Source organism: Macrobrachium rosenbergii, chromosome 55 (assembly GCF_040412425.1).
Source record: "Macrobrachium rosenbergii isolate ZJJX-2024 chromosome 55, ASM4041242v1, whole genome shotgun sequence".
In the NCBI taxonomy this organism is placed as follows: Eukaryota; Metazoa; Arthropoda; class Malacostraca; order Decapoda; family Palaemonidae; genus Macrobrachium; species Macrobrachium rosenbergii.
In genome coordinates, this window is record NC_089795.1 from 83,532,006 (window position 1) to 83,544,565 (window position 12,560).

Sequence of the window (12,560 nt, forward strand, 5' to 3'; positions counted from 1 at the left end):
GACGTAGTTTTTTATTCCATTTTTTTTTTCTCGTGCGTCTTTTCATAGAGGTGAATTTTCGAAAAGGGTTTGAATGTGTTTTTATATTTATACATTCTTTGTGTTCCTGTGTGCCCTTTCATAGAAGTGGCTTTTAGAAAAGGGTTTAATTGTACTTTTTATTTGTACATTCTTTGTGTTCCTATGTGCCCTTTCATAGAAGTGGCTTTTAGAAACGGGTTCAATTGTGTTTTTATAATCGTACATTCTATGTGTTCTTATGTGCCCTTTCGTAGAAGTGGCTTTTCATGTGTGAATTTGCTTCTCATTTTCCAGTTTTCATCTGTGTGACTCATCCGAATACCCCCTTTTCGCTTGCATGCCTCCTTAGCTTCTCCCCTTTCTTTATCTTGAAAAGGATTGAATTTTGTGGAACATCTCACGCAATCTTACTGCAGCCATTGTCACAGCAGCTAGAGAGGCAATCTGAGATCGCAGACCAACCAGTGTGCTTAGTATGACTTAATACTCCGTACATTTATGGTTTCGTTCACGGGTACAAAGAGGGAGTTTTTTTAGTTGCTATGTGTTACTTTAGTTTTTCTCTCACAAACAGCAAGAAACTACGGTTTTTTGTTTAGAGCCCTCACGTGGGTGATTATGATAACCAATGTGCAGTCTTACTTTCCTATGCATTTTCAGACTACACACACACACACACACACATATATGTATGTGTGTGTATAGAAATATCAACACACAGATGTATGTCAGAAATATATATATATATATATATATATATATATATATATATATATATATATATATATATATATATATATATATATATATATATCGATAATAAACTCAGTTACATGCACTCTCACTAAGTCCGTTTACCTTTTTTAAGCTACCGTGCAGCTTTTTTATATGACCCAGTCGTCTCATTTCCTGCATATTTAGATACCTTTTTTATATATAAAAAACGGGGCTTGCAAAATTATATTATGATTTAGATATGAGGACATATCAAGGAAGAACATACGGTTTTTAACATCCAAATATACATGTTATTTGAGTAAACTCTGAGTTCTACGATCTTTCTTCTTCTTTGGCGCATCCTCCAAATTAAGATACATCTTTTTAATGCTACACTTAAGAATTAATTACTTTCTCTGGAATATGTTTGCTCGCGAGTGAAAGCGACTGAATTCCAGGTGCACCTCACAGCAGGTGGGGTTTAATGATACTTTCGGAGACGGGCGTCGATAAAAGTTAATTATGGCCTAGGAATAGGCAAGTGAAGCGCTCAGCTCCATATGACCCAACTCGTAGGAGTGCATTGAATGTCTTCGCCGGATATTTGTTTGTCTTTTGGAGTCAAGCAAGGCCTTGTGAGGTCATATGGTATGGTTGTCATGGTGCCATGTGTAAGACTGTTTGATGTGTTTGTATTAGTTGCCAGTCGTTTGGAATAATAGTGTATGATTGTAATGTGCTTTTCTTCAAAAAGACCACACGCACATACACACACACACACACACACACACACACACACACACACACACATATATATATATATATATATATATATATATATATATATATATATATATATATATATGCATACACACAAACAATATACACATACTCTGTTTCCACTAGCCTTTTAACTTTATATATATATATATATATATATATATATATATATATATATATATATATATATACTGTATATATATTTATATATATATTTACAAATCGATATTTGTTTTTCAAAAAGTACTTTCAAGTCTTTGGTAGCAAAACGAATTTGTGTGTCGTGAACTTCCTAACTGTTCCATCATTCCGTGCGAAACAGTAAAGTGGAAAAGTATTGACAGACGAAGCCTGCAACATAACTTAGGTTCGAAGTTGTCAATCACACCTGTAATATCGAGTATGCAAAATTGCTATTTGAAATGAAGAGTAAGTTTAGATTTAAGTTCAACAAAACAGAAGAACTACCAAATTCGAAGTTTCTCGGCCCAGCTACAAAGAACATAGTTATGAAAGTATTCGAACTTGCACGTACGTTATGAATATGCGATTAGGTATTGATTCTCTAATCTCTTCCGTTAGCTTTGCAGCTGCCAAGGTCAGGTCCAGTCATTTGTCTTAATACTTCGTTTGTGCTTACAGGAATAATGTGTACGTGTGTGTGTGTGTGTGTGTGTAGAAGTGCGTGCACATATATGTGTATCTTTGTGTACATGGACGTCAATAAGCTTGATTTTGCTTAATGAGCAGTATACCATTTTCTTTATTTCCTGTTCGTCATCCTTCTCATAGAAGTTATTGAACTCTTGGAGAAACTCCTCAATCGTTGTAGCTCAGAGTTTATGTGTATTTTAAGTCTGTTTCGTGGAATGATGAAAACTTATAACTGATATTTGTTCCTGTTTCTTTTTGTCCGCAGCGAACTATGTACACTCACACGAGCTTGTTCTCTAAATTTTCCACCCAACAGCCAACCATTTCTACTGATGGAAAATCGAAGTCAGGATTATTTTTTATATTGCGAACATGCACGACTTCAGTTTCACTGCTGATATTGATTACTTGAATGGAAATTAATTTTAAGATGCTTAAAGATATCAGAAAATGTGCTTGCGTAACAAGCACAGGTTGAAGAGGTTCACTGTCTGTATTTGTTATTTTCACAAAGGTAGATTAATTTTGAATGAGCAGCTTTAGATGGAATGGAAGATAAAATTCAGGCCAAAGGCCAAGCACTGGGACCTATGAGGTCATTCAGCGCTGAAGGGGAAATTTAGAGTAACAGGTTTGAAAGGTGTAACAGGAGGGAAACCTCTCAGTTGCACTATGAAATAATTGTCAGGAGAGGGTGGAAAGTAAGATGGAAGGAGAATATGAACGGAGGAGCAGTAAAAGCAATGAAAGGGGCTGCAGCTGGGAGGATTGCCATCCTTCGGGAATCAGCTTTAGTTTCTTTAGGGTAATCTTTTACTAATACGCTGGGCTGTTGAGCAGAAACGGCTAATTACTGTACACAGATTTCTGACGGATTCACGTATCAAGCTTGATTAATATATGAAAATCCTTGACTGGTTAGTAAAACAATCTTCAGCAAAGTGAAGGTAAACATTCCTTGATCGACGATTTTGTGAGATGCATTTAAAAAGTTGGAATAATTCCTGATAATTCACGTTATCAGCATTCAGACAGTTTGCCTGTTCTACGATTCCCACGTTTTCGTCATGTAGGAAAAGTATCATCATGGTAAAAACCACCATTTTTTTTTTCAGTGAAATGTTCTGGCTTTTTATGAGTAAATCAGCAAATATTTACTGAAAGGTAACAACGATAAAACTTTGTGTGTTTTTCTTGCATGCTTTTCAATATCGTTTAGCCTATCACGCTGTGCTTACAGGTGTGTTTTCTGCAATTCAGTGCAAACATCCGTATTTATAGTATTTGATTCTATGCATACATTTATGTAGGCCCTTGTAAGTGTGGATTGTTCCACAAGGTTTATCTCCGAGTGATGTGATTCAAAAACATTTCTTATGTGCAAATGCTAAATGTCTAAAATGACCGGATTATGTTTCTACAAGAATTACCTGTTGTTGAGCGCCTGTAGATGGAGGATAAATGCTGAAACTGAGTAAAAAAATGACATTACACTATTTTTGAACTCTGGGTATCCTTCATTAATGTTACTTTGGGAGAATAACATTGGGCAAAATATGTTGTCTTAAAGATTAGATTTCCATGATAGAAACATAATAAAATTAATTAGACATATTCATAGACGTATTGAAATATAACCATTATTTTTATATTTAGTTCTCTTGACCGCATGCGAAATGAGATGCTTCACTTTATCATCCTCCTGTGAGGCAATTCAATTTCATGATGGCGTCACCGACAGGTAATTTTTGTTCACTAATCTCTACTTGAGAGGTTCATTTTCTCTTTACAGAGGCAAGCCATTTATCTTGCGAAGATGTGAGCTAGAACAACGAATGATGCAATTGTAATTCATACATTTTCTTTCAGTTTTTCTTTCTCTAAATCATTTTTGTTTCCAGTTTAGTTTTATCGCTGCATTTCTCTTCTGTTTTGTTTTCATTCTCAAGAGCCTCTGGCCCCCTTGTATGGCTCCATTTTCGGCGTGACCCAACCATGGCAGGTCAACCTCCTGACCTGCTTCCCCCTGCCCCCACCACCCGGATGTCGTTAGATTCCCTTGGCACAGATTTTGTCTGTCTCTGGGCCCGGTGGGTGTGGTTTTATTTATTCATATATCAACTTTATTACTTTATCTATATATTGACATTCTCAGCTTGGTGGGTCTCGGGTCTCGTTGTGACTGATTGCTGCTTCTGGCAGCAGGTCCCCATGCTCTGTTACAAGGTCATGAATTATTTACAAAATTTATTTTTCGTCAGTGTTATTTATTTGCAGCATTTAATGACTGTATGTATTTTCCAAGCCATCATGCCATTGTGTTCTTGAACGTGTATTATTATTATTATTATTATTATTATTATTATTATTATTATTATCTCAAGGGATTATTCTGACCTCCTTTCCCTTTTGGGCAAATGCCACGGCGCAGGCGGCGCTGGTGCCGTGTGAGTGGTGCGGCCGTACCTTCTTCCCAGAGCGTCTCCAGGTGCACCAGAGGGGCTGCAAGCCGCCTCCCGGAGCCCCCAAGAAAGCACCTCGCCCTGCGGTAGGTCAAACCTCCTTCGTGAGTCTCCTCCTGATGTACGATACATTTTGATTATTAGTTACATTGTTGTGTGTGGTTACATTGCTGTGTTTAGTTACATTGTTTTGTTTAGACATTTTTGTGTTTAGTTATATTGTTGTGTTTACTTAATTGTTCCGTTTAGACATTTTTGTGTTTAGTAACATTTTTTAATTTAGTTACGTTGTTGTGTTTATTTACGTTGTTGTGTTTAAAAATTTTTTGTTTTGTTAAAATGTCTTTAGTTACATTGTTGTGTTTAGACATTTTTTTATGTTTAGTTACATTGTTGTGCTTAGTTATTGCTCGTATTTTGAAAATACACTGTCGGATTTTCAAGCGCAAATAGATCACGATTGGGGACGAAAGTTCAAAACGCCTCATATGTCAAGTACCTACGTTACTTCAAACACGAGAGTTGAAAAAAAAACCTGTGCATCCTGTACAGCAAAAGCCATGAATTGGATTGTCTAAATGTATTCCCCCAGCTCACCGTTGTCTTCTATTTTTTTTTATTTTCTTTCAACCCTGTTAATAAGAAACCGTTTCCTGGTTATTATTATTATTATTATTATTATTATTATTATTATTATTAGTAGTAGTAGTAGTAGTAGTAGTAGTAGTAGTAGTAGTAGTAGTAGTAGTAGTAGATTAAATGACACTTTTTAACAAATGTAAATTTTATACAGTCCAGTTTGGAAGTAAGACATCATGACATTTTCAAATAGACTCATATACCATTTTAGATTTGATTTTCATTTTTATTACTAAAAATGCCCAGAATTGTAAGTTCAAATACCATTTTAGATTAGATTTAATTTTTATGCCAAAAGATGCCCGGAATTTTAAGTTCAAATACCATCAGAGGAGATTGCATTTTTATACCTAAAAATGTCGAGAATTTTAAATTCAAATATCATTTTAGATTTTAATTAATTTTTATAACTAAAAATGCCCAGAATTTGAGGTTCAAATACCAATTTAGATTTTAATTCATTTTTATGACTAAAAATGCCCAGAATTTTTAAGTTCAAATACCATTCTAGATTATAATTTATTTTTTATATCTAAAAATGTCCAGAATTCTAAGACGGTCTTGATTTCAGGCCCGGCCAGACTCGTCCAACACCCTGAACGCGTCCATGAATGCCGGCGCCCGGCCGACGGTGGTCTGCTACATCTGCGGCAGAGAATTCGGCACCAGGTCCATCAGCATCCACGAGCCCCAGTGCCTGAAGAAGTGGCACGCGGAGAACGAGAAGCTGCCTCCGAACCTCCAGAGGCCGGAGCCTGTCAAACCAGAGACACTTTACGACGGTAAGAAGCCCCAAGAGATGTTTTATAAGCGCTTTTGCTTCGGAGGAGAAATGAGCCTTCGCCATTGCCCCTCCTCTGTCGTGCGCGCACTCTTTCTGAGTTCCCGTCTGTTCTTGGGCTTCATATATTCCCTTTTGCTGTGTGTGTATATATACATATATATACACACACACACACACACACACATATATATATATATATATATATATATATATATATATATATATATATATATATATAATCTTCATATCACGAAGGTGAGATATGTCAGTATAGTCCACAAGAGAAAAGAAAATAAAATACTCTTATAGCTCGATAATTATCGAGCTATTAGAGTGTTATATTCTTTTTCATCCTGTGGAATATATTGACACATATATATATATACATATATATAAATGTATATATATATACATATATATTTATCAATGTAGATATACATATTTTTATGGAATTGGTGATGCATAAATTGGAAAAAAAATTTAGAATTTTTCTAGCGAAAATGCATGAAATTCTGAAAGAGGCAGAAAGAAAAATGTGAGAGGTAGGTGAATATAAGCTGAAGAGTGTGTTCTATCGGTACAGACTCCGAAATGGATCTGTAACATTTGCCCTGCCTCGGCCTAGCAGCAGTTTCTGGCGCGCTTCTGTGCAGTGGAACCTCAGCGGAATCCGTCAAAATGGACCCAAGTCTAGAAACAGTCTTTGGAATCAAGAACTTTGCTTCTGGTGCTGTTTTTGGATTGGCTAGCGCTGCAACAGGCAATATACTGGACAACAGCATTAAGAAGCAGAGCATCGGCGATGATGATTACAGTGGAAAAATTCAAGCATTGCAGGGAGAATGTTCGTCTCAGAAAAGAAGAGGGGAAGAATCTGACGCTGCTGAGTGTCAACTGTACCACAAGAGTTCATGGCCTGGAAAATGCCCTTCAAGAAAATAGAAAGGAAAAAGAAAAGGAGAAGATGCAAAGAAAGGAACTGGAAAAAGAAAAGGAGGAGATGCAGAGAAAGGGGCTGGAAACAGAAAAAGAGGAGATGCAGAGAAAGGGACTGGAAAAAGAGAAGGATGAGATGCAGAGAAAGGAAATGGAAAAAGGAAAGGAAGAGATGCTGTCGTACACAGGACGACTTAACAAGCAGAAGATGGAACAGCAAGTCTTGGAGTACAAGATCCTTTTGCTGGAGAACGAAAAGCAGCTGATGCAGGAGGAAATGGCGGCTCTGGCAAATGCACGAAATATACAGGAGGATGAGGAAACGAGGATGAAAGCAGGAAATAAGCGACCGAATAGGAACGCCGCCGCTGTTCAAGAGCTAAGTGATATCCTAAACAACAAAGTAATGTGCTCGACTGCTCAGTTGGCAAAGCTCAAACTTCAGTTTCGTCAACGAGAGGAAGTAGCTGGTCAGCAGGAGGCGTAACTGCGTGAGATTGGAGAGGAAAGGATGCAGATGACTCAACGAATCCGAGAACTGTAAAGCGAACTCAGCCACTGTAAGACTGAGAAGGAAAACCTCCAGTTCAACGTTCGTGAACTGCAGGAGCAAGTTGGAAAGCTGTTGGGGATAAACTGGATCCCTCCAGTGCCAGCTACAAGAGAAAGAAATGAAGCCCAGCCAGCAGGATAATACACTGCAGGCTGGAAGAGATGGCGAGGCTGGCCAGCAGCATGGAGGAGAATCTTCTTTTGGAGGGCGGGCTTCGAAATCTGCAGGCGAAGAATGAAGTGTTGCTCCGTGAATTCAAGAAGCTCCAGATGACGAAGGAGCACTTGGAGAGAGCAAACGAAAGGCTACAGAATAGACTTACAGTTCTTTCGACCCGGCACGAGGCATTAGGAGTCGGCTTCAGCCGGACGGAAAGGAAATTAAGAGTGAATCTCTAATACTGTAGGGCAGCAAAACTCACCTATGTTTGCCGGAGAAACAACGACGTAATTTACACAAAAGATTCCGTTCACCGCTTCTGTTTTGGTTCATATATGAATATTCATATTGTTTTGTTATTGTTCTTTTATTGTAAGTTCAAAGGAAAAGGGTATAATCAAATTGTAAAAACATATTCCCTCCATTCACTCACCATTTAAAAGCTAAGTTCACTTAAGTCAGGGAAAACATTAGTGACCTGTCTGATAACTTTAGACAAAAAAAACAGTGATACCTTCATTCATATATATATATATATATATATATATATATATATATATATATATATATATATATATATATATATATATATATGCATCGTGATCAAAGGCAGGTGTTTCCTCCATTGTCGATAAATTGCTCTAACACCTGTTTGCCAATTTTCTTTTTTATTTGCCTAGCTAAACTTTAGAGAACACCAAGCCACGTCTGAATGCTTACAATGATACATGTTGCTGTTCTTAGCTCTTATCATCATTATAATTTTTTGTGCTTTTTTTTTAGTGCATTTCATAAACTGGCAAACTCAGTGTTGCTTAAGATGTCAGTCCTGTTGGACTTGAAAATGGCCAAACTACTGTAAGGACCTTGAAAAAGGTTCTCTCCTTGCGCGTTCATAATATTCTTATCATATTATGGAATGATGTATGGTCCTTGGATTTCCATGGATGTAATTTATAACCCTTTTTTTTTTTTGGCAATATCAGTTTGCACCTATATGGACTGCTGTACAGTAGATACGAGTACTCAGATTTTTTGTATTTGTAGAGATGGGTGTAGGATAAGCTTTCCTGTGATCTCATAACTGCTTAGAGCTGCAATATATATATATATATATATATATATATATATATATATATATATATATATATATATATTTCTCTCTTATATTTTGTTTATTGAATTTTTGTATTAGCTTTATGGAATGATATATATCACTTGGATTTCCATAAATATATTTTATAACTTTTTGCTCTTCCAATGTCAGTTTGCTCTTATATGGATGAAAGTAAACTAAATATTGGTGTTTTTATTTCTTGTACTTATAGAGATGGGTGTAGGATGAGCTTTCCTGTGCTCTCATCGCTGCGTAGAGCTGCGTTGTGTATATATTCATTAATTTGCATTTTCCGTTGCAGAGGATGGCAAAGTGAACCTGGAGGCCATGGCGGAGGCAGCTTGGAAGTCCCACTTGGAGACGTTAGTCGCCTGTGATAAATGCGGTAGAACCTTCTTCCCAGACCGTCTCGTTGTTCACCAGAAGGCTTGTCTTCGGGAACAATAGGAGGAACAATAAAAAAACATTCCCAATGTACAGTTTAATTTTTTTTGTAGCTAAAGTAGGAGTTTTTTACAAGTACCATTTCCAGGACGAATGTATAAAAGTATGGGAACTCGTGAGAACTATTTTTTATGGGAGGCAGCGCGTGTAAAAAAAAAAATACGTTCGTTGTGTAAATTGGACAAAGCGTACCTGTAAATTATTCGATTTAGTCTAGAGAATTCTGACGAATGTAGAACATGGAAAATACGTAAAAGTGACGATACACTTTACAGATTATTTTGCAGTATGCTTACTTTGTTGTCAGTCAACTACAAACCTCACTATAGACGTCAATTTTAAAACGAAATCGCAGTCCTAAGTCAGAGATATCCACAGTTGCAGTTATAGATATTGGTGTCAGTTTACTTTGAAATGTAAGTCTGCATATTAATGTTTAAGTCAGTGACATATTTCCTTGTCAGAGGAAAAAGTAAGCTATTCTTATTTCAGTGGTATTGAGTTTAATTAAGGGAGATTTCCTTGTCATGATAATTTCCTTGGTGACCTTAGAAATTATCGTTATTTTCTTTTCACATAATAAATGATTATCGTTTCGATGGCCACAGGTGGTATGATTGTCCATAGAACTACTTGCTTTACAACTTTGTGTTAAATAAGGCTGCTTTCAGTCGAGCAAAGCGGCACGGTATTTCTTCAGTATCTGTGAACACATTCTTGGGTAATATGAGTTTCAGCAGTCACCTGACTTTGTAACCCCGGATAATGTTCGTTTCTGGTCCGAACATCCCTACTCGATTTTTTATTATATCTTTCGAATCTTCATAAAAAATAAAAAAAAAACATTCTTTTTACACAATTCTTGCAAGCTATTATATATCATAATAAAAAATAAAATACATGTAAGTGAGTGAGGATTTTTTCTAAGTTCCAGTTTTGCGAGTTTGAAGGGACATTTGATCCCCCAGGGGCTAGTACTAAACACGGCGAAACAGTATAGATGAATCACTGTTTCGTACTAGCTCTGGTGTGGAACTGGAGTTCGGACCGGAAACGAGCTTTTACCGTAACCGCTTTGATTCATGTGATTTTATGTCATAATTTAGAACTCCTGAGAGTACCCCGTAGTCTTCATTTTTTATAAGGCGTTGACGTTGACCGTAAATATCCTTAGCCGATGGTGATTATCAGGAGACTCCACTATTCACGACTAACTTCAATGATATCGTCTGCTGATATTTTCCGTCCGCCCCAAAAATGCAGGCTGTAGTTGCATTACTACTCAGCCGTTTTCAGAAAAGTATCTAAAGCAGTCATTCATGTGGAATGCTCAAAATTCACATTGAGAAGTCACTCGTTTGGCACAAGGGCAAAATTTATTAGGTAGTTCTACATTAGAGCCCTCTTGTGATAAAGGAGAATGTCAAATTTTCCATTTTGTATCTCCTATGGCGCCGTGACGTCTGGGAACTTTTTACCCTGCTTGTTTTCTATGTAAACTTTGGGAAACCTAGCTTCAAACTTATTCCTTTTTTAGAGCTTTTACATCTTTTAGTGCAGCCCTTACTTTCCTTTGTGTTCTGGATGGATGAGGTTGATGCAGATGCTGACTCATAGCTTGGTCGATTTGTGGTTGGCAGGTCAGGATCGAACCAAGGACATTACAAATGCAAACCCAGTGTTCTCACTCTGAATTATTGACCTTAGGCACCATACATACACACACAAACACAATTATATATATATATATATATATATATATATATATATATATATACTGCAAAGGACATTAAACTGATAATGTTGCATACATTTTTTTTTATTTTTAACATTCAGTGCACAACCGAACTTCAAGGAATCCTCAAGGTTAACCATCCATAAATATTTGATGAAAATGCAGATATAGTATACAGCATATATAAAATGGTGAATGGAACGGAAAACAAAATCAGTAGAACTTGGGCTACGGTAATAAGAATATTCGAAATCGTGAAAATATGATAAAAGTGGAGGCAAAAGTTAGAACCAACACCAGAATAATTTGAATCAACATATTAATGACAAAAGGATAAATAAAGTACTGAAAATAAATCATGATTGCCAATCTAAATGAGAACAAGTCGGACGAAACTGTCTAGACACAAACAGAATTTAAGAAATAATAAGTGACATTCAAGAAAAATATTGTGCCTTTGGTCTAGAGATATCGTATTTAGTCGAGTTAGATACGAAATTGTGAAAAAATATTAATATTTTTTCTAATAATGGCGATGGTTTTACATAATTAAAGATTATAACAGAGGAAAATGGAGCTGGGCGATTAAAGGGAATTATCCTAGTTTTCTCTGGCCAATCGCATTATCAAGGGTGACAATGACTAGTACTTTTTAAGACACCTCCCACAGGTTGTGTACTGTGTTTACATTATTGCTCCAGATCACCATGTTACTCATATCCGTATCATTACTTGAAGTTAGTGTAGTAACGCCAGTGACTCACCTCCATATCAGTCATTGATGTTGAACACTGCTCCATCGCCAAGTGATTGGTTCGAGAAATTCTGAGTCATTCTGTGTCGCCAGAATTTCTTTAAAAATAAAAACAGGTGAGTCTCAGTCGTACTAAAGTTTCTTGGCGAGCCAGGTCTTAGGGTAATTCTGTCTAGTAACCCTGACGCACGGTCTAGCCTCTAGCTAAGCAAGAGTCTAGACGACACTTCACTTTCCCCGTAGCGCCGTGTGATGGAGGCAAATCAGTGCGTATTTGTTGCTTTACCCTACATGGAGCTAATGTATGATAGCTGATGTTTTCGGAAGTTAGCTAGGCGTTACATCACTTTCCTCTTGTGCCGTTGATGTGGCAAATCAGTGTGTATTTTGTATATTTTTTGCTTTAACCTACATGGGGCAAATGTATGATAGCTGAGGTTTTCGGAAGTTAGGATGAACTGTATATATTTTTTTATTTTTATCAAATTCCGTTCTGAGAGTTCTTTTTTTAATGTCATGCTTCATCTTCCTTGTTTTGTTTCGAATTGATTAAAACATTGTCTCGAATGCTCATAGCTCAGTCATTTTGTCCGAAAATCGTTTTCGCACATAAATCCTGTTCAGACTTCAGATTTTTGTTCAAAATCGTATAATAGACGATACAAAGGAAACTAGTATTTAATTATTACATAGAAATAGGAAATATCCACAGCGATGTGTACTACAGAAAACAAGCAGATAATTGCATTAAGCAACATCAATATAGATACAAAAATCTGTCAGTCGGTAATTCAACAGAAAACGG

At 36.6% G+C, this 12,560-nt stretch overlaps 1 protein-coding gene across 1 annotated transcript in view; it reads left to right on the plus strand.

Annotated features, from left to right (window-relative positions):
• The window catches only part of LOC136835859 (uncharacterized), a 57,907-nt gene extending 48,036 nt beyond the window's left edge, over nt 1-9,871 (plus strand). The window contains 3 exon segments of the mRNA XM_067099704.1: nt 4,604-4,720; nt 5,845-6,055; nt 9,124-9,871. Of these exon segments, the coding sequence (XP_066955805.1) occupies nt 4,604-4,720; nt 5,845-6,055; nt 9,124-9,269 (474 nt within the window). The 3' untranslated portion in view covers nt 9,270-9,871.
• The last annotated feature ends 2,689 nt before the right edge of the window (nt 9,872-12,560 follow it).